The sequence below is a fragment of the Alternaria ventricosa genome (assembly GCF_023758065.1).
Source record: "Alternaria ventricosa strain BMP 2768 chromosome Unknown scaffold_5, whole genome shotgun sequence".
In the NCBI taxonomy this organism is placed as follows: Eukaryota; Fungi; Ascomycota; class Dothideomycetes; order Pleosporales; family Pleosporaceae; genus Alternaria; species Alternaria ventricosa.
The window spans coordinates 240,221-267,805 of record NW_026055685.1 but is presented as its reverse complement, the minus strand read 5'-3'; the positions used below and the strand labels follow the sequence as shown (position 1 = coordinate 267,805).

At 54.7% G+C, this 27,585-nt stretch overlaps 8 protein-coding genes across 8 annotated transcripts; 3 read left to right on the top strand and 5 right to left on the bottom strand.

Annotated features, from left to right (window-relative positions):
* Positions 1–914: 914 nt before the first annotated feature.
* Positions 915–5,117, bottom strand: J4E93_003461 (uncharacterized protein; the record flags this gene model as incomplete). Its single annotated transcript, XM_049341397.1, has 3 exons — positions 915–1,278; positions 1,325–5,002; positions 5,056–5,117. 3 exons carry the CDS (start codon positions 5,115–5,117, stop codon positions 915–917), a joined length of 4,104 nt encoding a protein of 1,367 aa, XP_049200902.1.
* Positions 5,118–5,392: 275 nt separating this feature from the next.
* On the top strand, positions 5,393–7,350 carry J4E93_003460 (uncharacterized protein; the record flags this gene model as incomplete). Its single annotated transcript, XM_049341396.1, has 2 exons — positions 5,393–5,600; positions 5,648–7,350. The coding sequence occupies 2 exons, from the start codon at positions 5,393–5,395 to the stop codon at positions 7,348–7,350; spliced, it is 1,911 nt and encodes a 636-aa protein (XP_049200901.1).
* A 1,200-nt stretch (positions 7,351–8,550) lies between these two features.
* Positions 8,551–9,919, bottom strand: J4E93_003459 (uncharacterized protein; the record flags this gene model as incomplete). The annotated part of the gene is made up of 5 exons (XM_049341395.1): positions 8,551–9,171; positions 9,223–9,614; positions 9,670–9,742; positions 9,803–9,850; positions 9,902–9,919. 5 exons carry the CDS (start codon positions 9,917–9,919, stop codon positions 8,551–8,553), a joined length of 1,152 nt encoding a protein of 383 aa, XP_049200900.1.
* Positions 9,920–11,975: 2,056 nt separating this feature from the next.
* J4E93_003458 (uncharacterized protein) lies at positions 11,976–13,388 on the top strand (the record flags this gene model as incomplete). Its single annotated transcript, XM_049341394.1, has 1 exon — positions 11,976–13,388. The coding sequence occupies one exon, from the start codon at positions 11,976–11,978 to the stop codon at positions 13,386–13,388; it is 1,413 nt and encodes a 470-aa protein (XP_049200899.1).
* A 3,250-nt stretch (positions 13,389–16,638) lies between these two features.
* On the top strand, positions 16,639–19,916 carry J4E93_003457 (uncharacterized protein; the record flags this gene model as incomplete). Its single annotated transcript, XM_049341393.1, has 2 exons — positions 16,639–16,702; positions 16,771–19,916. The coding sequence occupies 2 exons, from the start codon at positions 16,639–16,641 to the stop codon at positions 19,914–19,916; spliced, it is 3,210 nt and encodes a 1,069-aa protein (XP_049200898.1).
* A 527-nt stretch (positions 19,917–20,443) lies between these two features.
* J4E93_003456 (uncharacterized protein) lies at positions 20,444–21,886 on the bottom strand (the record flags this gene model as incomplete). Its single annotated transcript, XM_049341392.1, has 1 exon — positions 20,444–21,886. One exon carries the CDS (start codon positions 21,884–21,886, stop codon positions 20,444–20,446), a length of 1,443 nt encoding a protein of 480 aa, XP_049200897.1.
* Positions 21,887–22,533: 647 nt separating this feature from the next.
* On the bottom strand, positions 22,534–23,510 carry TIF6 (Eukaryotic translation initiation factor 6; the record flags this gene model as incomplete). Its single annotated transcript, XM_049341391.1, has 4 exons — positions 22,534–22,655; positions 22,711–23,135; positions 23,209–23,295; positions 23,404–23,510. The coding sequence occupies 4 exons, from the start codon at positions 23,508–23,510 to the stop codon at positions 22,534–22,536; spliced, it is 741 nt and encodes a 246-aa protein (XP_049200896.1).
* Positions 23,511–24,888: 1,378 nt separating this feature from the next.
* J4E93_003454 (uncharacterized protein) lies at positions 24,889–25,778 on the bottom strand (the record flags this gene model as incomplete). Its single annotated transcript, XM_049341390.1, has 2 exons — positions 24,889–25,121; positions 25,184–25,778. 2 exons carry the CDS (start codon positions 25,776–25,778, stop codon positions 24,889–24,891), a joined length of 828 nt encoding a protein of 275 aa, XP_049200895.1.
* Positions 25,779–27,585: the final 1,807 nt, after the last annotated feature.

Below are 27,585 nucleotides of genomic sequence, written 5' to 3'. Positions count from 1 at the left end.
TGTGATCTGCGCTTCGACTGAAGCCCCGCTGTTGCTGGGCATAGCGACAAACTGCCGCACTGTGCCGTCTCCATGGGCGATGCCATCGATCCACTTCTGTTGTGGGACGACGATGTAGTCTTGCAGGGGAGATGTAGTTTCGGCGTTTGCAGGAGCCTTTCCTAGGCGGACTTGTCGACGGATTTGGTTGGCCTTGGTCTCGATGGCAGGCTCGGCGGAGATGACGTTCACGCCGCCGACGTATATCTTGATCTTGTAGGGATGCATTTGCTCTTGGACAGGGCTGAAGTTGATCCACATTGCCTCGGATTCTGCACGCTTGTCAGTTGGACGTTCGAGTTTCTAATTAGTTTTGTTGGTACTCACGGTACATGGGGAAGAAAACGCCGCTCTTGACAACCATCGCCTTGGGCAGTTTGGCGCTGTGCCGTGACACCGCATCGAGTGGGAAGGCGCCGAGGTTAGGGGGGAGGTAGTTCGACTCGGACGTGTCTGGCACGCGGACTGTTCGTCGGAATGAGATTTTGAGGTCGTCATTCACGGTGATGGTGTCGTCTCTCAGCGTGCACGACATTCCGTACCCGGGAGCAGACATGACTGCGATTGTTCAGCTAAACAGGTTAGCAGTGCGAGCTGATTATATCTGCGCGCACAAAAACCCAGAGTCTTATGTGAGTGTGAGTGTGAGAGCGGCCGGGTAATAAAGTAAATGATGATCAAGGTAAGTGTAGCAGACCCAAGGTACGGAGTCAGGAGCGCCGAGGTCGCCCTGACTGACGAAATTGAGGGTCTATTTCGTTATTAAATTCGATAAAATTAGGTTCGGTTCGTCGGTTGTGCGATGGCATTACCAGGTTCCCCATTTGACTGTCCCATTACATATTCTTCTGCTCAGTGGCTAACCGAAGTAGGGCTCATACCAGACCCTTCCGGCTCTCCTCAACCACCTGCAAACTCTTTTGACAGTCCCCGCAGTACCCTTTGACCCAGTCCTCTACCTGCTTCTCTTTGCCCTTCTTGGCTGCGCTTTCTAGGAGCTTCCCAACCTTGCTGCATTTATGTGTCTCATCCAGCAGCCAGTTCTCGTATTCCGCTTCCACCACTTCCTTCTCAATGCGATTGACTACGCGTAAAGCAACGAGTAAATCGTGACGGTGCGAGCCGAGGCTTTGTCGGGTGCGGTGGAGGCGCTGGGTACTATGCGTAGAGGGTTTGAAGAAAGACTGGGTGGAGACGGTAGATGAGGGATCGTGGAGGAGGGTTGTGAACGTCTGGTGGCTATATACAGTTAGCTGAGTTGGCATCTCTAGGTGAAGAAGCGTACCATTTGTTATCAGTGCTCGCCGCGACTGGCACTGAAAGCTCAAGACTGGTGTTGTTCCGGTTCAGGAACGACTCCTCGATGTCGCGAATGTAGATCGAGCGGGTCATCGTGGTCGATGGCTTGACACCCAATCGCGACATGTAGTTAGCGGCATTTCGTTCGTGCCACCAGCTCCAACCGTCCCTCGAAGTATAGAAGAAGTTGGCTCCACCGCTGACTAGAAGAAGACCAAAGAGCAATGTATGCGCCGAAATGACTTTGCCGAGACCGGCCACTATCGCCAGGATCCAGCTCATGACTGTTGATACCACACTGATAACAATGTTCCCTATGTATTGCGCGACAAAAGACGCGGTCGTCTGCGGTCGTAATTTGAACTTCCGAGGTCGATTCGGTGGTGGTATGTCCTGCGCGTCGAGCTGTACAGCTTGTGTTTGGGAACCGATCTGGCCAAAGATATTCGTGACCTTGTTCGTGCTTCTGTTGTGGCCGAGCCTGGCGACTTGATCATTTACGACATCAACAAGATCTTGCGCCTCAAGCTCCAGGTCTTGCAGGGCTTGGCGTTCAATGAGTTTCCTCGCAAAACGTGGGTTGCGCTTCCAGTCCACCTTTGTGTGGATAGCAAGCTTACATCGTGCTTTTGATACATGTGTAATGACCGTCTTGCTGAGAAGTACAAACCGATCGTGGCCTGGCAGGTACCAGGGTGTCTTGCGATCTGAGACCACGTAACAAAGATGGTCGTTGAGAACTTCGATGACCTGGTAGTCGTTTATGACAACAGCTCCGTTCTTACCAGGCTGTGCAATTTCGTACTCGAAATCTCGTCGTTGGAGGTTTTTATCGCTCGTGATCCACGGCCCTTGGACGATGCGGGATGCTCTCCGTTCCCGATAAAGTAGCTGGAACACCGCACTCTTGTCACCGAAGAGTATGTGGAATAGGCCTTTTGCGCTGATGTCGTACTCCTTCTCCACAGCAACCTGCGTCATGCCAGCTGGAGCAAAGACTACAGCTTGCGACGGTAGTTTGAACTTGGTTGCGTTCTTTGCGGCACTTGCGCCAGATGGTCCAAACAGATTACCATCAATGCGCAGGCTGGTCTTGATGTTCTTCCCGCCATAGCCTGTATCAACAGGGGTGTCTGGAGAGATTTCCTCCCAACCCTCCTCACCAGGAGCATTGAGGCTTTCATCCGTCTCCATCCTGATCATTCTCTTCATCGTTTCTTCGAGATTGTGCTCTCCAGAGGCAGTATTGCGTACGAGGAAATTCAGTCGACGCAAGAGCAATTTCAGAGGCTCGAGGAATGTCTTCACAGTGAGCCTAGTGGCGCCATCCTCTCTTGCGCCTGACTTGAAATGGAGGAAAAGGAAGTCGCAGTCCTTGCCGGGAGCAGCAGTGACTTCATCAATAGAAGACATGCTTATTCCCGTGATAAGTACAAGACCAAGGTGATTGCTGTAAAAGTAGATGTTCTTAGTTGTGACGTATACACGCCCGGGGAACTCCTGTTGGTCTGTTGGATTCCATACGGCTCGGAACACCAGCACGACTTTCTCCGAGCGTGGCACGGTAGGGAACAATATCCGGAACTGAGCGTCTTGCATCCGGAGAGCAAGGGGGTAGTAATTAGGGAAGTCAACCTCGTCATTGGTGGTCTTGGTGAGTATCGGAATGGGTCCGCCCATACTGCTCGACTTGCGATGAACAGCGCCAGTAGGAACAGGAGGTGTTCCATTCTTCTCATCGCTGGGTCCAAGGACGGGAGACGGGTTGATAGGACTCGGAGGTCCAGATTGACTGCGGTCGCGCGTGTTGGTCTCATCTTCGCGTCCAAGGACATTGACATATCCCCAGTTGACCGAGCCCCAGAGGTTAGCCATGAGCCCACCAGGCATGTTACCTGAGCGACCTGTGCCGAGACCTCGCTCTCCGCTGACGGCGACAGCGGCTTTGCTAAGGTTGGTCGGGGCCGGCGGGCTCGCAAGAGTGGAAGGCGCAAGACTGGTATATGGAAGTGTCTGGCCCATGACAAGCCGAGTATCAGGGAGGCCAGGCGCAGGCGCAGCAATCTGTCCGACCTGTACAATGTTATGACTAGCTGAAGCAAGACTTGCGGAGATAAGACTAGCAATGCCACCGCTGGCGGAAGAGGGGTTGCTTCCACTCAGCTGAGGGCTTACTGTTGATTTCCTTGTCAAGTCGAGCTTCTCCATGATTCTGGCAGTGTGATCACGGCGGCTGCTATCGCCTTCAGTCGTAGTGCCACGTCGAGCCGACACGTCGAAACTACCGCGGGTCGCATTGCTATCAGCACCAGGAACGCCGAGCGTTTCGGTACGGTCCATGCTGACGGTGTCTTCACCAGGCTGGCCGGCTTGTCCCTCGGAGGTCTTTGCAGCGAACTCAGGGGCCACAGGAGGGCTTATAGAGAAAGCGGCGTCGACAGAAGCAGCTCCCGACAGATCCTTTGACGTATCTTCCAGTGCCTTGCGCTTGGCGACCTCAAAAGAAGAGATCCACTCAGTGATATCGTTCTGCGTTTCGGCCTGTAGAAGGATTGTGGTGTCTTTCGTCTTGACTTCGAAACAGAAGCGTCGCTCTTCAGCGAAGGCTGGTCGAATACCGCAGAGCAGGACACCAATCTTCTCTGATTCTTCCACAGCGCCGGACCGCGTGCCCTGTGTCAGCCAGCCAAAGATGCCGTTCTTGACGAAGAACCAGCGTCTGACCCAGTAGGTCCTGGCCGGCTTACCGGTGATTGTGCGCTGGAACAGCCAGCCCTGCTTTTCAGCCTTGTCGCTGCCAAACTCAGGCTTCGCTGGGGATTGTAGGTTCGCGGATGAAGGTGCGGCACCGAGGTATGGGACGGTCGAAGCGGCGTAGGTGTCTAGCTCTCGCGATGGTCTTGCGCTGACTTCGGCTGCACCCTCGATCTGCTGCCGTGCGAGATGGAGCTCCCTCTTGAAGACACGCTCGCCGTTCTCCATCTCCTTGCTCCAGCCCCGCACGCGCTCGACGTCGGAGGTCCACATGTTGAAGCCTTTGTTCGACGCATCTGTGGCCGCCTTCATGTCGCGCCACTGCTCGTTGACCACCTTGACGAGTATCTTGTCCAGTGTCAGGCGCACTTGGGGTGCCATGACACAGAAGTTCATGCTGGCCTGGAGGTATGCCCGTCGCGCCTCGTGCAATTGGAAGGCGTCTTCTCTCAGCGACGACGCCTCCTTTGTCTTGACCTGGCCGGCATATCGCGCAATGGCTCCGTCGAAGGTGCGCTGTGTCGAGTCGAGGTTCTTGCGCGCCTCCTTCAGCATGCGCAGGTCGTTGGACACAAACGCCCGCATGGGTTCGCACATGGTCGCCTCGGCCCTCTTCATGCTGCGCAGCGTGCCGTTCCAGAACTCGCGGGCGCCCTCGCCGAATCGCTTCAGGGCCAGGACGGTGTAGTCATGGTCGACGACGGCTTCGGAGAGCTGCAGCGGCGGGTGCGATGTCTGTATGTACGTGTCCACGAGGCCCTGCATCTTGTTGCACTCTGCGGCAAGCGTCGAGGTTGCGCTGATGAAGGAGTGGAGCCATCGCTCTATCAGTTCGATCTGGTCGCCGTAGTGGACAGCAGTCGCGCGGAAGGTGGGCGAGTCGAGGGCGGCTTCTTTGATGACGACGGGTCTGTATGCAATTGTCAGCGTGCCCGTGTATTCGGTCGTATCGTCTCGGCCTACATCAGATCCAGCGGCCGGGACACGGGCTCTATGCTGAGCTGCGGCGGCTTCTCCTCCGCCATGCTGCCGACTCTCGCAAACAGAGGCTATAGGAATGGGTATCTCAGAAGCAAGCAGAAAGAGACTAGACAGGCAGGCTATTATACATGGTCGGCGGCGTGGGTGGGCGTGTCGCGTGGTGCACCTCCTCGCCCATGCGCCGCTCGATTGGTGTTGCGGCGGGTCCATCGTCACCGCCGCGGCGAACGTCAGTTCACGCGCTAGCGCCTACTCCACCAAAATTTTGTGAAGGCCCGGCGCGAGACGCTCCTGCACAACCTCAACCTCAACATCCACCATGGCAGGCACCAAGGAGAAGAAGCGCAGCAGCGGAGTCAAGCGCGACCTCAACGCTGCCAACGAGCCCCCCGCGAAAAAGGCGAAACTGCTCGACAACACCGACGATGAAGGCTCCGACAGCGACGGCGGCGGAGTCTCGCTCAAGGTCAACGAGGAATACGCCCGCAAGTTCGAGCACAACAAGAAGCGCGCCGAGCAGTTCCGATGTAGGCTTATCCAGGGCATAGTCACGTTTAGTACTAACTTTGTGCAGTAGAGGAAAAGTACGGCAAGGACAAGGCGTTCCAAAACGGCGGCGACGAGTCGGAAGACTCCGAAGAGGGCGTAGAGGAGGACGATGCAGCTGAGCTACTCGACGAGGATCTCGACGAACAGGTCAATGCCACCCTCCAGGCTCTGCGCGCAAAGGACCCTCGCATCTACAACAAGGAAGTCAAGTTCTACCGCGAACTCGAAGAGGGCGAAAACGGCACAGACGAGAAGAAGAAGGAGCCATCCATGACACTGCGAGACTACCACACCAAGAACCTGCTCGAGGGGAAGTACACGGGCGATGACGAGGACGAGGACGAGGATGCGCCGCCCAAGACATATGCGCAAGAACAGGAAGACGCTAGGCAAGATCTCGTCAAGGCGCTCAAGGATGCCGACGAGGAGGAAGACGACGACTTCATCGTCGCAAAGGAGAAGCCGCAGAAGTCCAAGAGCGACAAACCCAAGATCACCGCCGAGGATGTCGAAAAGGCCGACCAGGACCCCGAGACTTTCCTGTCCAACTTCATGGCATCTCGCGCTTGGGTGCCCACACAATCTGCCCGCTTCCAACCCCTCCTCTCCGATGACGAAGAAGAAGATGCTGCCGCAGACGAGTGGGAAAACTCGTACAACCTATACTTCGAGGACACAACTGGCGCAAATGAGAAGATCATGACATACGCGCGTGATGCTGTCGCAAGCACTACAGTCCGAAGAGATGACAAGAGCGGTCGACGCAAGGCCCGTGAAGCCGCGAGACAGAAGAGAGAAGCCGAGCGACGGGAGAAGGAGCAGGAGCTTGCACGTCTCCGAAAGCTCAAGGTGGAAGACATGGAGAACAAGGTCAAGCAGATCCGCAAGATCGGAGGTCTGAGCGGCAGGGACTTCAACATCGACGAGTGGAAAGATGTGTTGGAAGCCGACTGGTCAGACGAGCAATGGGACGCCGAAATGCAGAAGCGCTTCGGTGATGCCTACTACGGAGACACTGTCGAGGACGAGGAAGAAGGGGGCAAGAAGAGCAAGAAGCCTAAGAAGCCAAAGTTCGACGATGATATCGATATCAAGGATCTCGTCCCTGACTTCAAGGACGACTCTGAAGAAGAGCGACCCGACCTCTCATCCGACGAGGAAATGCCCAACGCCGAAGCAGAGGACGATGACGAAGAAGCCGGTGCATCCTCCAAGAAGTCCTCCAAGCAGCGCAAACAAGAACGCGCAGAAGCCAAATCCACCGCACGTCGCGACCGCCGCCTGATAGAAAACCTCGTCAACCAGAACCTCGAATACGAAGCCGCTCTCGCTGCCAAGCCCTCCAAAGCCGCCTCCCGCTTCCGCTACCGCGAAACATCTCCCACAAGTTTCGGTCTGACTGCGCGTGATATCCTGCTGGCAGACGACAAAGCCCTGAACGACTTCGCGGGCCTGAAGAAACTCGCCGCGTTCAGAGATCCCATCAAGAAGAAGAAGGACAAGAAGTTTCTTAGCAAGAAGGCTCGCATCAGGCAGTGGAGGAAAGACACCTTTGGCGATCCTGACGGACCCAAGGGTGGATTCGAGACTCTGCTTGGCGAAGAAGAGGCCGCGCCACCCAGGCGCGACAATCGTAACGACAGCAACAACGACAGCAACATTGTCGAAGGCGAGAAGAAAAAGAAGAAGAGGAGTCGCAAGAGGAAGGCTACTGCCGTCGAAGCGTAATCAGTTCTCCCGTTTACCTGAATACCACTGTTCTGCGGAATTGATACCTTTGCGTCGTTTATCTAGCCATGTCTTCACATCCACCTCTTTACTACTCCGATCCACCACCTGTGATTTTCCAGAACTGTTCCACCACACCACACCTACAACAACCCTCCAACACCCCCCGAATCAAACTCACGATCCCTTCATGCAGCCAGCCAGCCAGCATCACCCATCCCTTCGCCACCACAAGTCGCGTCCACGTCACAGCACATCATCGCATCTCCACGGCCGGCCAAAAGCAACAAAGATAAAAAACCGACCAAGCGGATGTAAACCCTAGATAAGAAAAGCGGAAGCGGGATCCAGAGCGAACGATCAACGCAAGGGAGCGGGCCGTCAGGGGACGGACAACAAAAATAACTACCATGCTACATGCTACACACAACGACCCAACGCCAACAGCTAAAAACAACTCTCGCGACTCGCAGAACCGACGCGGCAGTTTAGGCCGCGGAAGAAAAAGGAGATGTCGTGAACGAGGGGTCTAGGTATGTAGACACAGATGGCATAGTAGGCGACTTTTTTCTTTTTGGCGAAATCCAAGAAACAAAGGGGTGGGTCAGACGAGTGAGGCTGTGCATTTCCTCTTTCGCCCCCTTCACCTTGGTATACCTTTCCGGGACCAGCTTGGAGCCAGGGTTCTCGTGTAGCTTTTTTTTCTTTCTATTTTATCTTTGCGGTTCACCGTTTCGGGGTGCCGGTGCGTTTTTCGGGTAGAACGTGAGTAATGGTAGTAGTGTTGGGGTACGGTAGTCAGTCAGTCAATGGGCATGTCAGTTCGGCGTTATACTACATGTCGTGTTGCAATTCAATAACGTGGAATGGGATGGGTGATTTATTGATGAGCTATTACTTTCGCCCAGCAGGCATACGCCGGTCCATCTACTACCCAGAAACCAGCAGGTCCAGCTTCTACGCGTGCCGCATGCGGAAGGTATCATGTTATCGTCATGGTAAGCAGTGGGACTAGTCGGAATGTTCCTTTCCGTATTCCCAAGTAACTGCACTGAGCCGTGTCATGGGAGTGGACTCGAGATAGTATTCGTCCAATTTCGGGATGGTTGTCGTGCGATTGTAACGGTGATATCAGACGGAGGAGGGTCGACATCGGGTATGGTGAGGTCGCACAGTGATCGCACAGAACTCGAGGTCCCTCTACTGGTCGTCGGCATCGTCGGGTTGGTCGAACAGGAAGTTCGCGGCCAGCTCCTCGTTCTTGTCGCATGCAAAGTATGCTTGGATAACGAGATCGCGCTCGAACCCAAGGCGACACAGGCGCTCGATAGCCTCGCGCTCCTCCTCGGTTACAGAGATGGCCTGAGCACCGGGTGGCAGCGGCGCGTCCTCGTCTGCGTCCTCTGCCAGGAGCTGCAGGAACTGCTCTGGGTTGTTTGCGATCATCTGCGCCAATTGCGGGTTGCCCGCGCCGACCTGCTGTAGGATGGGCTCAAGCATTTGTGGCTGCTGTTGTACAACCTGTCGTAGCTGCTGGAACTGTGGGTTGTTGCGCAGGAACTCGAGAGAGTTGGCATTGAGCGCACCGGCCGCGGCACCACCGCCAGTACCACCGGAGCGGGCACCGCCAGCACCTCCACGATTTTGAGCAGCCTGAGCGGCGGCCTCGAATAGGTTCATCGGCTCGTCACCTCCGGATGGTGCGTTTCCGGCAGGCGCAGGTGTCGCACCTGTGTCGCCGCCAGCAGCGGGCGTGGGAGAGGTCGGGGCACGGGCTTGTGCTTGTTGCTGTTGCTCTTGGAGCGCGCTCTCCGGAATACCCTAGAATGATGTCAGCACGTGTGTCGAGACCAAAGTGATCACTTGTCCTACCGTCAGAAGATACTCAACCGCGCGGTCGGGGTTGAAGTAGGCGGCGCGCATGGCCCGGTCAATATCAGCGCGTGCGAAACCCATGCTCTCCATATTGGCAATGGCGGCCTCGCGCTCTCCACCCATAGTCAGAGCCGAGGGGTCATTGAAGCGCTCGCCGGATGCCTGGGCTGGCGCAGGAGAAGGTGTAGCGGGGGCGTTTTGTGTGTTGGAGGAAGGTGCGGGCGCGGCAGGAGCTGCGGGCGTCTGGGCTGCTGCTGGAGCGGGTGTTGAGGGCGCTGCTTTACTTGACGATGCGGCGGCGGCCTTTGGCTTGGAGACCATGCAGACGATGAAGCCCTTCTCCTCGATGTTGTACGACTCGACTGTGTTGGCATCTTGCAGGATCTTGCCTATTGTCTTGTGTCAGCGACTGTGCTGAGCAGCCATGTCACCTCGCCAGCTTACCGGAGTAGATGAGCTTCTGCTGGGGAACTTCCCAGCCCTTCTCGGCCTGGATCTTCGACTTGAGGGTGCCAATCTAGTGTGTCTGTCAGCAGGGTGGTTGCGATAATTTTCTGGATGTGGCGGGTCTGCGCACCGTTTCCGAAGGCTCGGCCTCGATGACGAACTTGTTTTGCTTGAGGTCCTGCAGAGGTTAGCAGGCTATAATGTGTCTAACAAGGCAGTCGGTGTCTACCTTGAATGTGATCTTCATCTTGGCGGTTGCTGGGTGTGAGGTTGAAGATGGAGCTGGGTGGGCGGGGTGTCGGAGTCGGTGTTGGAGGTGAGGTAGTGGGGATGATGAGGCAGTTCTTGGCGGGGGTTTAGTAGTACCGCGTAGTGAGAAAGAAGGTAAAAGTAAAAGCAAGAGCAATGTGAGTTCGATCGCAGCCTTTATTCTCACAAAGCGAGCGTCGTTTGCTCAGAAGTTCATGGAAACACGGTGCACTAGGTTAGGCTGTCGTCAACCACAGTACACATTACCACACATCACACTGCCACTCACGCTGGAGCTATACGCCACAGTTCTGCCAGGCCGACGCCACATGTGGCGCACCTCCAGGCTTCACTCTTCAGGCGCATCCTGCATCGTTGATCGTGAATCCTGATCGCTAATCCTGGGCGCAAAAGAGACCCCTAGACCTATTCCTCGGTATTGATGTACCCACCACACATACCAGGTGTTACTGGCCACGAGAGTTACTTTTTACGCGGCTGCTGACATCCAGCTCAGGGCTCGAATATCGGTTGCAGGGCCCCAACGGCCAGAACACGGCCAGTGACGCAACAGCAGATCGCCCAGCCGCAGCTTCATCTCCTCCCCGGCTAGTGTGCTGACATCGCATCGACACACGGCACGCTTCCACATGCCGCGCATCGCCAACTCCAAAATCTTGACAAGGTTGCAGGTGCTGTCATCGTGGTCGCCCAGCCGGATGCTGCTCATCGCTCGGCCCTTTGTTTCAATCCCCGCCCTAGAGCCGCCATGAGTCGCTGGCCATGAGGCGACGAGACCGTTTCACCGCCTTGCCAAACTCTGGCTAGGACACGCCGACTGTATGACTGTCGCCTATTGATATGCTGTGCTCTCCGCACTGCAGAAGGGGACTATCGTCGGTCGCACCTCCGTAATGCCTCTCCAGCGCTTACCAGCCGTGGCAGATCGAGCGAGTATCCACAGCTCATCAGGCGTGGAAATTGTCCGATCGCGTTCGCTCCAGGTTGTTTGTTGTGTCTACCGAACGCATAGTCAAAACAACGCGTCAGGAAATGAAGGGCTAAACTTACCGCAGCTCCACACCATAAACTTTGACAGGTAGGCCCTTGAGCTGTTTCCGGCTCTCGACGCCTGACCCGGTCTCGCTCGCGATTGGCCGCTTTGGCTCGTGTTTCGAAAAGACAAACTGTTTTCCTTCTTTTGCATCAGATTCCAGCGCATCCGGCCTACTGCCACCACGCTGAATCGTAGGCTTGCCATCATACTCTCAGCTCTGCGGCCGTGCTACTGCATTCTGCTGTGCCAATGTCGCATCGCCATGCCCTTAGGACTCGGTACCCATGCGCTGAGGTCGTGCAGCGCCATGCTCGAATGATGCTTGCGTGCATCCCAGCAGACTAGTAGGGGTTTCCCCGTTTGTCCTACGTGTATTGCAGGCCAGTCCACGAAACAATGGGCACACATCAGCCTTCTCGACTTCACCCAAATTTATTATTACTACTCGTCCCTCCCCACATGCTCTCCCGTCTTCACGCCGCTGTCCAGTCCCTTTTTCGTTCCTCCGTCGCTCGTCATCCACTCGTCACTCATCGTCGAACAACGCTCGCTTCACAAAACCCATCGTATTCCTTAGTCGTTCCACCGAAGATCAGCCAGCTATACCGTACATACTATAACCGGACTAGACCCGCATCAGCCACGCCCCGTAACGGCTTGCTCGACTATAGTAGCTGCAGCTATACAGCCGCATTATTTCCTGCGACGCGTCCGACTCGCGCCTGTTCGGTCTCGCGCCTCTCCACAGCAACAATACTGGGGCTCCATCTTGCATTTCAACCGATAGTTCACCCACTTCTCTGCAGCATCCTCTTCGGTGTCCTTCAACCAAAACCAATTATCGACAATCCCCCCTGGAACCCCCTGGTACTATAATACGACTATACCTCCCGTCTGTATCGGTACCTCGACGTACTCCAGGCTGACTGTCGCCTTCCACCAAGAGTACTCAGGCCGGGGTTTGAGCTGACCAACAACCTTACGCCTCTCGTCCATCATGTTTCAATCTCGAAAATTCTACCTTTCCCTTGTTGGCGTTGTTGCATGGTCAAGCACAGCCGCCGATACCGTCTTGTCTATCTTGGAAACAGCATCTCTTTCTTCGTCTCAATCCTCCCTCGTCAGCATCGCTGCTGTAGCAAGCACTTTCGACGTCGTTTCGCTCTGCTGTGTCGGGTTCTACATATTTCACAATGTGGGAAACGTCCGCGGAGCCCTAGAGCGATCAGGTCGGGCAAGAAAGACTCTGGTGACCGTCAGCGTCCTCATTTCTGGCGCTGCGTTGGTACTGTCTCTCGTTTCGATCATCATGATCAAGTCAAGATGGGCAGAGGTTACAGCCGACCCTGCTGTTGCGCCGGTCTCGAATTGGGACAGCCATGTTTCGGGACAGATCGCAGCCTGGGTCATATCATGTCTCAGTCAGGCCATCCTGTACACCTCATCGCTATGGAACCGCAAAGCACCAAAAGTTCAAACTGTCATCACATCAGGTCCTCGTGACTCCGTCATGAGTGAACTGCGGACTTCGCGCCCAGCCCACCTCAACTTCGCAGAGCACACCCAGCTTGCGACTCCCATGGCCATTCACCAGCAACCCGAGGTTCTTGGAGCCCTGCCCTCGCCCACCTTCTCTACTCGCTCATCACAGTCGCTCAGATCTTTCCGAGAGTCTCTGCGTCATGTAGTCCGCCCAGTCAACTCGCGCACTACCCTCATCAGCCAGAAGTCCTTCACCAGAGACGCCCCAGCCAGCATCTATTCGAACCGACAGTCGATTGATACTGTCTCTCACTCCGATGGGTTCGATAGCTGGGACACAAGCAGTGTCAGCCTCCCTGCACGCGATGTTGTCCTGCAGCAAGCAGCACCTACAAGAGGCACCACCTTAGAGCCCATCCCTGGCAGCCGCCCTCACTCGCCCGCTCGCGCGTTGGACGGTCCGTTTCTCTCAGAACTTCCAGAAGAAGATGATGAGGATCTGCCCCCGCCCCCAAAGATGATGCCAGACATTTCACGTCCGCCGAGTCCAGCATGCAGCGAGGCTCACATCCACCCCTTGTTCAGGTCAGAGAGCCCATCAGGTCTACCGCCTCCAACAATGACTCCTGGTACGAGCATCATCGCCAGCCCTTACTCCAACCAAGCCATTGCATGCCCACCACGATCATTCAGTCGGATGAGGTCGAACAGCAATCTTAGTCAAACCGCCATGGGCCCTCCCTCTCTCCACCAAGCCAGAAGCTTCACCCGTGAACGCTCAGCAAGCCTTCAATCAAAGTCCAGGAGCCCATCTCCGCCCAGCCGCGAAATGACACCTCCCATCCCCGACTTCGTGCTCAACTCCTCCCCCCGAAGCAGCATGAGCGGCTCCCGCCGCGTCGCCCTTCAGTACTCTCCTGATCGATGATAGATCATCAAGAGGATTACCACCTCTACTCCCTTCATGTCACGCATATAATGTGAAAGATGTAATGTCTCTTACGTTTGTACGATACGATTTCCCTTACACTGTTCATACCTTTTCGGTATACCCATTCATGTTACACATTTCCATTCTGTCACTAGCTCTCGCCCTTACGGGGGTTCGATCGAGCGTTGAGCGTTTTAGCATCGCGCCTCTTTTCCCATCAGGTCTGGGCTCCAGCATACAGGGCTGTTTGAGCGGACAAATCATCATCTCGTTATGTATAGTCGTAGTATCTTATTGTTTCCATATGCAACTATTTGCTGGTCAACTAGTTCAGGCGCACTATCAAGACGGAAAGCTAGAAAAGTCCGGACAAGAACGGACGGGAAGGAAAAGAAGAACATTAGGCCGCAAGGCCGCAAATCACTATACCCAAAATCAATACAACAAAACCACCACCATCCGTAATCTACAAGCATCTTCTTTCCTTGATACTTCTGTCCAGCAAACCATAATCCGCATTCTTGTGAAGAAACTTTCTTTCTCTGCCGGAGCCGGAACCCCTCAGCCTCACCTGTCGTATGCCAACAGTTCCCTTCCCGCAACGACGCTACATGACTGACAACCACTGCCCTTCCCTTACCACACAACATGCATGATGCCAGCATGACCCCCCTCCACAACATGAAGTATCTACCCTGCCCCACTCGAGCCAGTCAGAGTCGACCGTTAGCCGAACTTCCCATTCTACGAGGGAGATCCCCGCTAACCATGGTGCGTATACGGCCGCCTCATTTCATTTAAACCTACCGGCCGAATGTTCTTCGTTGTTGGCGAGCATGCGGGGAGATTGAACCTTAAGTGATGACGAGTTCGGGCGTGATTGCCCTGAATGAGAGGGCGTGCACTCGCGCGGCTTTCCGGAGTTTGCGGATAAGGGTGTGTGGGTGTGGGTGCACGGGCGGACGGGTGGGAGCCCGAGATGGAGCTGGGATGGAGGGACGTGGTGATGAGTAAGAGCGGGAGCGGGAGGTGGTGTTGAGGGGAGTCCATCGTGTGGTTAGGTTCGGGGTGAGATGGCTCGTTTATATGGTTTGTTGGGTTGGGGGACTATTGGATGGGTGCAGTGGTGTTGAAGACATGGGGCGTGGTACTTGGGGTATCTTGTCGGAGAATTATTCTCGTTTGGTGATCTTGTGGAGAGTACGGATTCGTCAAGATCGTCGTTGTATTGGAACTTTACGAAGTCGCTTTGACTTGCATTATGGTGTGCGCAATGGTGTACTGCAATTCCCACGTTGTATTTTGGCTTCGTACTTTGGCGTGTTAGCCTTGCGATGAGACAACATCAACTGATGCGACTTATGTCCATCACAATGTAATCGTTCTCAAAGAGGACAGACAGTTGACCACACCAAACTAAATCAACTACACTAACTCGATGCGTCATTGGTTGTTGTAGCGAAAGCGAAGCGTCGAGAGTTTGGGCGAGACAATTGGCGAACAGTTGGTATTAGTTAAGTTGATGTCGTGGAAGCAAATGAATGAGCATTCGGAGATTTTTCAACAACTTTCAACCCAAGGAAATCACAGGTATCATGAGGAAGACGAGATGTGCCGGCGTGTGAGTTGTAACGCGTTTGATGGTTGCTCATGTGTTGTGGCGCGCTCTACGCTGACCGCCGATCCGCTTGTCCTTTCGGTCACACGCGACATCAACGCCTCTCCAGGGCTGGCTCCTCTCGGTGAAGAGGAGAGTGCGCGATCTAGTGTCTGCATTCGAACAGTACAAACACTGCGTTCGCAGTGCAAGCGTCCAGGACAGGAAACGAAGTCCAGAACAGCCTGTCTTGAAACCCCCTTACCTGTTCAAAGTCCTATTCTCAAGCCATGCATACGACGCAACGGATGCATGCATGCTGCGCCGCACCCTTCACCACAAAGTATCGGCTCCTAGAGACGCTGTTAGAGAACAGTAGCAAGAGGCGAGAGTATACGTCTTTTTGACCTCAAGTACACCTCATGTTCGTTTTTGCGTTGCAAATTTCAAGTGAAGGGGCAGGGGCAATGGTGACGATTCGGGAGGATCGTCCCGTCTAGCGCTGCGGCTAATGACGTGCGACGTGAAACCTGGATGAAGCAACTTGAAAGCTTCCAGAAAGTACGCCGAATGCTTCGTGGAAATCCCATAAGAGCGGCGCTGTGATGGCCGTTGCAACAGGCAGATGCGATGACTTGAAGTGGCGGGACACGGTGGCGGCAGGGACGATGGGTGATGCACGTAATTTGGGTCATTGCCCTCTTCGGCTGGCGTGCTGCATCAGAAGGCTCGAGGCGCAGAACCAACAGCGCCGTCAATAGTGGCCAGCAGCCATGGTAATTACAGTAGAGTAGCACTTGAATCCGAGTCGCATAGCGACTGCGTGAATGTATGCATCTTATTGTACGGTACGCGTTGCGATTGTTGCAGGTGAAGAGCTCGTGGGCGCTGTCATTCGTGGACTCAGATCCCAATCGGGCAAGGCGCCAGGCCTGACCAAGGATCTCACAAGAGCTTCATCTTCATGCGCCGGATCAACACGATTTCCAACACCCTCGCCAACCTCTTGTTGCTGCTTCACACGTGCGCTTTCAGCGCTATCTCCTTATACTGACATTTCTCAGCACCTAGTCATCTCAGCGCTTCCGCTCGACTGTGCCACACGGAGCATTCCTTCTGCAGGGTTATTTCTGTCTTGCGAGCACCCGCAACCTCGACTTCTACAAGCAAATCGCGTGTAAAGACATCGAAACGGCTGTGGACTACCTCAAGATTAACCCATGAGTCTACGGATTCTTGACTCGGACTTCGCGTCACGCTGTCAAGCAAGTCACCGCGCTCACTAAGGCGACTGGTCATAGTAAGTACTTCACACCCAGCACTCACGTCGCGCAAAACCACCGCGTAAATTCCAACGATCTACGGGTTCAGCAGTTCAGGGAGCGAAGGAATCGCCCACTTGCTTTCTGCTATTGACATCGCGACGACCATATGCTGACACGTCTTGCTTACAGCACCACCACCACTCTGCCTACCCCACAAGAAGGTGAAAAGATCATAAACCCACCCAAAACCATATCTTGGACCTGTAAGTACCCAATCGCATACCCGAAGTTCGGTTCGAGTTTCCGCCACCCTCTCATCATGTTATGATTCCAGGCTAACGGCTGCTTCGTCCAGGTCTCTGCTTACGGGTCTCACATAACAACAATGCCGCCGAAACGAAAGTTCAAAGGCACAAAGGTCATCTCTAACAGCCCTCTGAAGGCACCGCGTAAGTCCGCAAGCCTACTACAATTGCCTCTTCATGCTCCCTATAGGGTTATGCTAACCTTGGCATAGCCGCTAGCGCATTGTCTAATAAGCGAAGTAGTCTTCAGGGTTCGAAGACATCTCGCCTTGCTCCTTCAGTACCGTTCCAAATGACAACGCGTCGCGGTGCAAAAGGCACGTCTAACCACACGAGCTCGGCTGGCCCATCTAGCGCAAGCTCTGGCAGCCGTCGTAGTTCTCTGGATGAAAACGCGCAAAACGAGGATGCAACTCCCGAGCATGAGGATGCGCGACCAGCCAAGCGCAGCCGAACATCGTCCGATTCTGGTTCGCCGCAGAGATCCAATGGCTCATTCGACAACAACACACCCATGAATGGCACCCAAACTCCAGAGCTTCAGAAACCTGCATCTAGTGCGACTTCAACGGCACCAAAAACAGCAGGAAAGAAGAGACGCGCATCAGACGATTCATCACAGTCCAGCAAAACACGTCCAAACGGAGTTCTCACCCGAACCCAAAGCGATGTCTCCGAACAACAACCGCGCAAAAAGCGCAAAATAAAAGAATCGCAAACCGACACCGCCGCCGACCAACCTCCTGAGTTAACTGATGCTAGCACCGCACCCAACTCACCTGAGCAGGTTCCAGATGTTGACGGCAGTCAAAGCCTTCAGAACGTTCTGCCGACCAATGGCGATGCCCCTGCAAAGTCCGGCAGGCGTTTGCCCGGTCGTCGGCGCCAACCGCATCCGGACATCAATGTGGAGACTGATTTGCGCCGACAGCTCAATCTTAAGATGAGCTACCGCAGTCTTGCAAAGGTTCAAAAGGCTCTATTAGAAGAGTTGGCAAACCGTACTACGAAGAATCTTGAAGATGACCCCCAGTATCACAAGAAATGTCCGGAGTACGAAGCCGTCATGGCCCAGCTGGACCAACGCCGCGACTCCCGTCTGGACCAGATCAATTCTCTGCGCACATACCGACTCGAGGAATTAGAGCGCGTCCGCATCGCCGAGGAGCATATTCAGCGAGAGCAATACGTCAATCGATTCCGGGAACTTCAGGATGACTTTATGCTCCAGATATTCTTCCGCGCGAAGCAGCTGGAGCGGGAGATGAAGAGCCAACACGCCGATGCCACAGACGACGAAGATAACATCCTCCCGCCAACATTCAGTGACGAGCCACATCATGCCGACGATTATCGCATCGGCTCAAAGTTTGCCTCACGGAGCAGGGCTTACGTTGAGGCGGACAAGGAACTCGAGAACGACTCTGTGCGACGAAAGTTTACTGCAGCACGGGTTGCCTTTGTTGAGAACGATGAAGAGGCTGATGATTCGATTGAGGATGTAGCTGGTGGCTTTGCCAAGTTTGACGGCCCAGATCGTACCGAAGCTGTTGCACATTACAACATTGCGAGCCTCGCTGATGCTGCCATCGAAGTCGAAAGGACGCCAACACCACAACCAGAACCAAAGGCGATCGAGGTCATTCCAAATGAGCATGCTGCTCTGCTCATGATGCTTGCAGATCTATCAGCACATCAGCCGCGTACCACTGCCGCACCAAAACCTCAATACCACTACCCAGATCCGCGTCAACAGCCCCCACCGCCGCCACGAGCGACAACACCTGTTATCAAGCAGGAGTTTGTGCGAGAAAAGTCGCCGGACTTCGCACAGCCAGCTGTACCACTAGGGTTGCCGTCGCAAGCTGCGCATAGCAGTCCTCCCAAGGGTACCCAGGTCGCTGTGGATCTTACTCAAAATGCTTCCCGCTCGGAACCCAATGCTGCACCGTCAACGAAAGAGACTGATGCCCCTGCAAAGACGACACCCAGGTTATCCACACATAGAATCATGGACATTCTCAATGACGATCAAGAAGTCCCAGTCTCCAGGACAAGGGAATCACAGTCCTCAACTCAGCAGCCCAGCACACCATCAATGCGGGAATCTTCCACACATCCCCAGACGCCATCAAGAAGCGACGCGCTCAGAGTAGACGCTGTCATGAATAAGGAAGAGCCACCTATTGATCAGGCACTGATGGACGCATTGAGTGGTCCGCCTCAGAGCAACCCGCCGTCGTCACCGCCATCGAACACTCAATCATGGCAACACCCCAGTGTGCCACCGCAGACACGAGAATCTGACGAGTCATTACGTCGTAGGGATCCTTTGCAAAAGATCAGGGAACTTCTGGATCGGAAGGCACGCGAGCTTGGCCGAGAACCTCCAGACCGTTCTCACTACAGACAGGCTCCTGCTCACTGGAGGAACTCAATGCTTCCAAGCATAAACACCCAAGACCGAGGGGAAGTCGCGGCATATGATCCGACCAGGCCATCTACTGGGCTGTATGATGCATTACCAGGTAATTATCCATCGCGTCGGCAATCCCATGAACAAGCTCCTCAGCCATGGGAACAGCATGGCAGGAGGACGAGTGGCCATCAAGTGTCCCAACAATCGGCAGCATCGCCATATCAGGCCCATGCTCCCCAGCCTCACTACGGGGAACATAAGCAAGGCCCAACTCCACCAACACATCAAAGCCCGTATGCACCGCCGTCAGGATCGTTGCCACTCCCTCCAAAGCCACCTGGTCCACTGCCATCAGCGCCGCCGATCAACTTCCGTTTCGCGCATTATGATCCTGCGCCGCCACGCCAACCGTATCCACCGCAATCACCAAGCTACCCACCCACCTCACATCCGCCACAGGGTCCACCACAACCGTCATACCAACCAGCATACGGCGGTGCTCCATCCTACCAAGGCGGTTACATACCACCCCCAGGATCTTTCCAAGCACCGCCGCCACCGCCCTCCTCCATGGCCCCGTACCAACCACTCAAGATCCACCAGTACGGCGGCCAACCCATACTCCCCGCAAACATGGCACCACCCCCACATAGCGGACCGCCGCCTCTACCCTTCATCGGCCAATCTGGACCACCGCAACAACAAGGGCCTCCTCCTCAGCACCAACAACAGCAGCAGCAGCAACAGGCCTACTCTCCAACGCATCCCCATCCCCCATCGATGCAATACGAGCAACGCGAACCGCACTCTCAAAGCAACGGTGAACGGTCTTCAGATCCACAATCAAGGCCTAGACGGCAGTACAGAAGCTATCACGCCCCCGGCACGCAATTCCGCAGCTACCAAGGTCCCGGAGAACAGCGTAGGAGAGGCGGCTGAATGACCCACCACTAATTGTACATTACGATCCCACATGCCCTTCGCTACTAGTCTCATCTTTCCTTTACCTTCTCCTTCTCCTTTTCTGTCCATCTGTACAGGGAAAAGGGTTGCATAAAGCGGGGAACCTTTTTGTTTCTTGGATAAACGGGTATTTGCATGTTCTTAGCTGCATTGGCGTTGTACTATCTTGTTATACGTGTGTTTTCCTTGTCTTTTTGCATAGCAGCTTCCTTCCTTGTTGTTTTTAGCATCTTTTTCCAATTGGATACCCTGGGCGGTTTGCGCAGGATCTTGCGTGTGGGTGCGTTTGTTGAGGTAGAAATGGTTTATTTAACTGGTTACATGCATGGTTTCGTCGTCTTTGAGTGTGACTTGCACTGTAGAGGGATGTGATGATGCTAACTTAAAGATATTCATCCTTCATTTGAAACAAGGTATACGTAAAAATTGGGTATCACTAATACTACACTACATCCCGCTCACGGTATCTGCACGAGCACTTCGCACAAATCCGGTCCCCCACTCTACGCCCTCCTCTTCACCCTAGGCGTAGGCGTCCACTCCCTCCCCAACCCCGATCCTCTCCCCTCGCCACCAAATCCAGCAGTCCCCCCACCCCTCGGCGTCGCCCCACCCATCCTCTCAAACAGCCGCTGAGCAGCCGGCGTCAAATCGCCCTTCGCCTTCCTCCCTGGCGTCATACCCCCAACAGCAGCCGCCCCGCCCCTCCTTGGCGTCGGCGCACTCAAAAACCTCGGCGTCTCACTCGTAAAGATGCCCAAGCCCGATCCCGTTGGCTTCACCTGAGCGTGTGGATTCGATCGTTTCGCGCCGATTTTGTCGACCATCCTGTGATGCATCTTCTCGCGCGAGGAGGAGTCGTTGATGGTGAAGGGCGTGGCTGTACTAGAGCTGTCTAGACCGTAGCGCTCTAGGAGGTCGGTCGGCGCGTCGTCGTCGTCTGAGGAGGGGGAAGGCGGTTGTGCGTCTACGAAGGCGTAGCCGTTTACTCGCGGTGTTTCGCTGCCTGTGTATCCTCCCTCGCTGGGATTGAGACGCGGACGTCCTGCGACGGCGTCACGGACGGCGGAGAGAGTGGGGCTGGACGGGCGAGGAGGCTCGGCTTCGGGGGCGGGGAGGCGCGTGTTGTTGTAGAGGACTTTCTTTGGGGGCGCGAGGGACGAGTTTTCGGCTTCTTGGGCGCGCGTCGGTGCCCATTGTTCTACGCTGTCCGGGCCGAACATGAAGCTGTTCAAAGCGGTGTGGCGGTGGCCGGTGGGCGCCGCGGGTCGCTCGTCGAGGTTCTGGCTCGGCCTTGTGCTGAGGACGAGTTCCTTGCCTTCGGATGCGGCGGCGCGGGCTTCGAGGACTTTCTGTTGTGCTATGCGCTGTTTGCTTGCGTGCATGTTTCCTTCGCGGAGCCAGACGTTCTTGTCGAATCGCGCCTTGTTCTGCTTGTCGATGATCTGACTGAAACTCTCCTGGTCTTCGCTCGTGTACTTTGCTTGGAACGCGCCTAGGCTCATGTTCAGGTCGACATTGTCCAGTTTGCCTAGACCTTCATCGTCGTCTTCGACTTCCGTTCCAGCGACCGCGACGGGCGTGTCCGCGCCCCATACACTTGGAGTCTTGTCGCCAGCGCCGCCTGCCTTGTCGAACCTCGTTCTCGCTGCCGCCTTTCTTTGCCCGCTCGGCACCGGTGTCATGACCTGTGTGAGCTTCTTGCCAGCCTCTCTAATCCATGACCGATCTTTGCTCTCCACAGCATTCAGATACTCTCGTTGTGCGTCGGCCTCCGCGAGCCCTGGGAAGAAGTCGCGGCGAATGATGTGCGAAACGGCGGAAACATAGGTATCCTCGTCCAGGACTACGGAGGGGCGTTTTATGCGTTTCGGTGCGGGAGGCGGTGGCATAAGCGCATTCGACGCGCTACGCTTTGTGAGCGCTGTTGAGTTGGGGTTGGACATGATGTGGCCGGGGTGGGGTTGGATTTGCAGGGCGAATGGAGGTTTTCTAGTGGAAAGTGGCGGCTATGCAAACGACGACGAGGTTTGGATGCCCCTTAACGATGGAGGGTAGGTTTCTGTAAGTGTTGTGCACCCACGTGGGCTGGTGAAAGAGCGTTGGCGCAAAGCGAGTTTCGTGGACGATGATGTCTTAGCGCGGCAGAAAGTCTCCACCGCCTCCAGCCCTACAAAAGGTTGCGGGTGAAGGTACCTGCATAAGTACCAACAACAGTCACACAGGACACTCAATTAGCCGCATGATTTCAAATCTCCGTTGTTTGAGCAAAGTGAAACCACTCCACTAGGACAAAACGTAGCGTTAATCTTAGCATTGTTTCCCTAGCATATCTGCATTGAATCTACGTGCGGTCGCATCGCGGTACCCTATCATGAGAAACTCCAGGCACTCAGATAGTCTGGTACCAACGAAACGGTACTTTTGCGCCTGTGCTCTTCTGCGATAACATCATATCCAATATCCCGACCCTATACAGGGCGAGTGCCTCGTGACACTTCATAACTCGGGGCCAAATCGTGATTCTTTCAGCAGCGCACTGGGCTTAATGGCGAGTGTAGTACGACATAAAATCCTAACCAAGAACCGTGATCTAGTAGAAGGACTCGACCATGGCGTCCTTGTGTGTAGTGTTGATGTTGGAAGGACCGTTGCCCTCCCCGAGCCTGAAGACTGACTCGACGACGGAGAGCTCGGTCGCTGTGGTGTCCAGACCTAGATATTGAATTAGTCCACGCTGGTCTTGACGTTCTGAAGATTTTGTACGTACCAGTGACGGCCATCCAGTCATTGACGACCATACCCGCACCAACGACAGCGCTACCGCGGTTCACACTACCAGCTACAAGCGGCACCTGGAGCAAACTCGACAGCTCGTCTTGATCCTGAATGCTTGTCTTTGGGTGCACGATACCACCCTGATTGCTCAGAGCCATGTAGCTTCCTGTGAGCACGTTGTCCGCGATGGTTTGCCTGAACACCTCCACACCCAGCACATCGGCTATGATCTCCTCTGTTTCGCGTTCTATATCCGGGTGTACGAGAGCGACGTGGTCGTTGCAACATATTACGTTGCCGAGGGCTGATAGTCGCTCTTCTATCCTCTGGATCTTGACTTCGTCGGGTATGGAATTTCGGAGATGCTGGAGTTCTTGGTCTGTGGTTGTGGTGGGGACGAGGAGGCCTTTCTTGTTACTGTGGACTTGTTAGATGTTTGTCTTGAGGTATGTGTCGCATAGCGCGAGCTGTCGCAATATTGTAAACGTACCCAGCGGTCAGTCTGCCGATAATCCTGGTTCCTGCGATGGTGGCGTGGCAGATGGGAATGACATCTTGGAGTTCGGCTTCGAAAACACTGTTGCGCCACCGTCAGTACTGATTTCTCGCAGTGTTTGCTGGCCACAGTCGCATAGCAAGTCGTCATACTGTAACAACCCGCGAAGAGTTATAGAGCTATGCGCACCTGTAAAAGTTCTCGCTCGCGCCGACTGCGACGATCGCATACGCGTTGGTGAGTGTAGCGAAGACACCGACTTCGTTTGAGTTTTCGAACTGGGCGCGGACAGCCATGATGATTGAGTTGAAAGTCGAGTATGTGTGTGAGGTTCTGTGGGGAGTGGAGAAGAAAAAGAAGGGTCTTTAGTACGTGGATAGTGAGCTTGTGAGTGAAGTCTGCAGAAACTGTGAAGGCGGGACTATTTTGTAAAGAGCGACATCATAAGCCCCGCTACTGGATTGGGCCTAGCGCCTTCGACTCATCTTGAGTGAACCGAACCCTGCATATCTGGCAGGGCCCACCGACCCTTCGCCACTGCATCTGGATCTTGGTGCTGCAACGGCTGTGACTGTGAAAGTCAAGAGTCATCACTTGGCGACTGCGTCAGATGAGATGAAATGAGATGCGATGTTCGTCTCGGCGTGATGCGACTCAGACCCGTCACCGTGCGCGCTTTCGACGTGTCGCTGGGATCGCACGTCCATGATCGTGAAGCAAGCCACATCCCTTCACTTTGCCATATGGCTGTGCACTCGCCCATTCTGTAGCCTCGCCCGACTTGCAGCCTCATGGCAACCGGACGCCGAGCGTAGCAACGTTCACGAAACCTTGTGATAGACTTTCGGAGGTTTACTCAAAGGCGACTCAAGTCCATCGGTGTGGTCGATACTTGATCAGAGCACCGGCTTTGCTCAAGTGCACGGTGCGAAGCTCCACATGACACATGTCATAACGCTCCCGTAGTATTCCGGCTGATCGCAGTGATGCGCCCAACTTCCTCAGGTTCAACCTTGCGATGATCAAAGGAAGAAGCGATAGCATGGAGAAGGTATTCGTTATATTGACGTCTCATCGTACAGTTGACGTAGCACGCATGACTATAATTACAAGATCATATAGTTCGTCAAGCTCGAACCACAGCGAGATTATCCAGGAGCAGCGCACGGTTGGCCGCTATGCTTCAGATCCCCAGCCACCGCGACAGGCACCCTTGCCTCACATCAAACTTCCAAGACGAACTGACAGGTGACAAGCAACAGGTATGGAACATGGAGATAATGGTATTGTAAAGTGGCTGATGGCGCCAAACTGAGCAAAGCAAATGGGTAATACGCTTTCGGTCACACTAGAACAAGCAGCAAAAAGAGAACGCCCGCTAAACTGCAGCATGCCGTGCACAATACGCGTGGAGAATCGAAAAGTGAAAAATGTACAATAGCGGCTGCGCCTAGACAGTAGACCCAAAACGAGATCGAAGTAGATATCGAGGAGAGCGTTCATGTCGTGTGCCGGAGCCAGAAAAACATTAACACTTGCGTGATGGCATGATTATGATCGTAAATGGTTCGTTATGCAAATGCATCGCGTGCAAATGTCGGTTGTAAATTGTGGGATTCGGCCTAGAGAGGACGGTCGGAGAGGTTCGCTGGACTGTAGAGTGGGTGTCACTCATTACATGCGCGATGCAAGAATGGCCAGCGCGACGATGACACCGATCAGAAGCGTGCCAACTCCGGACATGACACGGTTGAGGTTGCGCCACCAAGTTGCTTTCTGGAAGGATTTGTCGTCGGCGGGCCCCATGGCTTGGGCGAATTGCTGTTCCAGGTCGGCCTGGCTGGCAGTTGGGGTACCAACAGCGTTCGGGTCGAGGGGTAGAGGAAGGAACGAGGCAATTATCCAAGCTGGGTTTCTGGTTAGTACATGTCTTCATTCATACGGCGGTATATCGTGGGTTAAGACTTACCAGGTGGGAACAGAAATCCTATACAGAAAAGCAGGATCTGTCTGTTTTGGCGCCCGAAGAGTGTGACATGAACGTCGTCGTCCAGTGATGGTGCGTTCCAAGCGCTGTACAATTGTCCTCTCCGATCGGTCCGGAGGTGCGGTGTTGAGTAACCGCTGAGCGGGTACATGTGAGGTCCGACTGCGTATACTGCTCCGTCAATCGAGTGAACGTCGTCTGCTAGTGAGACAGTATCGGCGTGTGAAGCGCGGTTCCTTGAATTGTTCCTCGGTCGGTTCCGTGGTCGGTAGATGCTGAGTGGGAAGTTGCTCTCTGAAGGTGTGCGCGATCGTCCGCTGTGGGCGGTTCCCAGCCGTACGCTCTCAGAAGACTCGGATTCCGGGGCTCCAACTGAGATGCGTTCTCCCTTTTGGTAGTAAACCCTTGCCCAAGCTGGAATGTTGTCTGCAATGAATCTGGACATATGCGACTGAGAGGATCCAGGTCGCTCGTCGCTCATCGATACTGCATCGGTACTATTGGCTCTGTTGCGCAAGTACCCCGAGTTCTTCATGCGCAGAGGGATCGATGTAGGCAGCGGCGAGATCGTGTCCATGTGTTCACTGTTATCATCGGATGAAGATCTTGTCGTAGGAGAGAAGAGCGGCCGGGGCACTGGCACTGCAGAGAACTCGGTGTGACCTTCCGACGATACATTGTCCGACGACGACTGTGCGCTCCCAATCGTCTGTCCCCTCCGGCGTGGAATCGCTGTTCGACCGTTGCCCGCATAGCTTTCTTGTGAATGTGATCTGGCGCCGAGCGACCGGGAGTTTCGTGCGAGGGATCGCGAATCGCGTTCGGAGACGGAGGCAATTGTTGACAGCTGGGAGCTCCAGTGGTGTACCAACGACGGGTCTTGCATTCGGGATGCGATGTTGGGCGCGTCCTGGGATTCGGCACGCGAGCTATTGCCGGACGGCGCGCGTACGACGGGGTAATTAATTCGGATTCCGCTCGCGAAGGATGCTGTGCTGGCTTCATGAAGAGATGGCGATGGCTGCGACGAGGCTAGTGTATGTGTTGGTTCGATGCTGGTGTAGGAAATATCAGAAAACGTGAACGACTCTGTACTTTGTTGAGGATGCAATACAGGTTGTCGATAGTCAGTGTCACAAGTGAGAACAGGCCCCCTAGCTTGACGTTCGGTTGCCGCTGGGCCTTGGGGAATTTCTGGTAACGGTCGACCGAAACTGACACTTGACGAGTTTCCGGCATTACTATTTGGGTGTGGTGTGGTGGTAGGAGCAGGTGAAGCAAAAGATGCAGCAGAGGCCTTGGGCGTTAATGCACGATCGGAATCTCCACCAGAAGAAGAGGGAGGAACAGCCCGGATAGTTGGCCTTGCAGATTGCGAGGAAACCACCTCCTCAAGTACCTCGAGGCCCTTTGGTTCATCTTCTAATTCCGGTGGGGGTGAGGATGGGGCAGTGCTCCCCTGGGAAAATCTTAAAGACGATGGCGTAAAAGAGGATGCTACGAGGGTATCTTCCTCTGACATGCTAGTGGAGGCCGAATGTCTGAAACCCTTCTTGCGTGACAGGATAGGCTGTGGTGTTCGCGCTCGGCTCGCCTCGAACTTTGCGATGGTACTGGCGACCTGGCTGCTATTTGAAACACGAGATCCCGGCCTTTCAAAGCCATAACCCGGCGCATGACGGGGTGGGGGCAGGATTTGCGAGGGTTCGCTGGGTACGGGATATTTCTGATAGATGTCATGTCCGGGATCTTGAACAATGCGGATGGTTGACCCAGAGTCGCGGTTAGTTTGCGAGTTTGAGCGTTCGTGAAGCGGCTTGCGGACAGGAGACGTGTTTGTTGACTGCGACTGCGGTGGCGAAAATCGAGGACCTTGTGCGAGTGTTTTTTCGAGTGCGTTTTGTGAGTCTGCGCGACTGTTGCGTTGTTGTGAGGACATGCTGTGGTGGTGGTGTGGGCCGAGGATGCCGAAATGTGGATTGGTTGTAAACGCGGGCGGAGAAGTCGAAACCGATCATTAATGACGGGGTGTTGGTAAAAAGACAGTAAGAATAGGACGTAAAGACAGTATGTGAAGGTAGTCAAAGAGTGACAAAAATGCTAAAACATATCAAAAAGAATGGCGGCCCGCAGGCATTAACAGTATGAGGAATGGAGGGAGGGAGGACGAGGAGTGGTGGTGAGGTGAGGACGGCGGGCGTCTGGCAGCAGCTCGGCCTAAAGAGGGTTCGTGGCTGTATGCAGAAGCAGGTTCGCGCTGCAGGAGCGATCCAATTGACAGCTCAGCCCCGGCCAGTCTGGAGCACGACCCGCGACTTATGATGACTTGTACAGAGATGGACCCAATTCGCACAATATGACTTTCCTCTAGCCTATACCGGTCG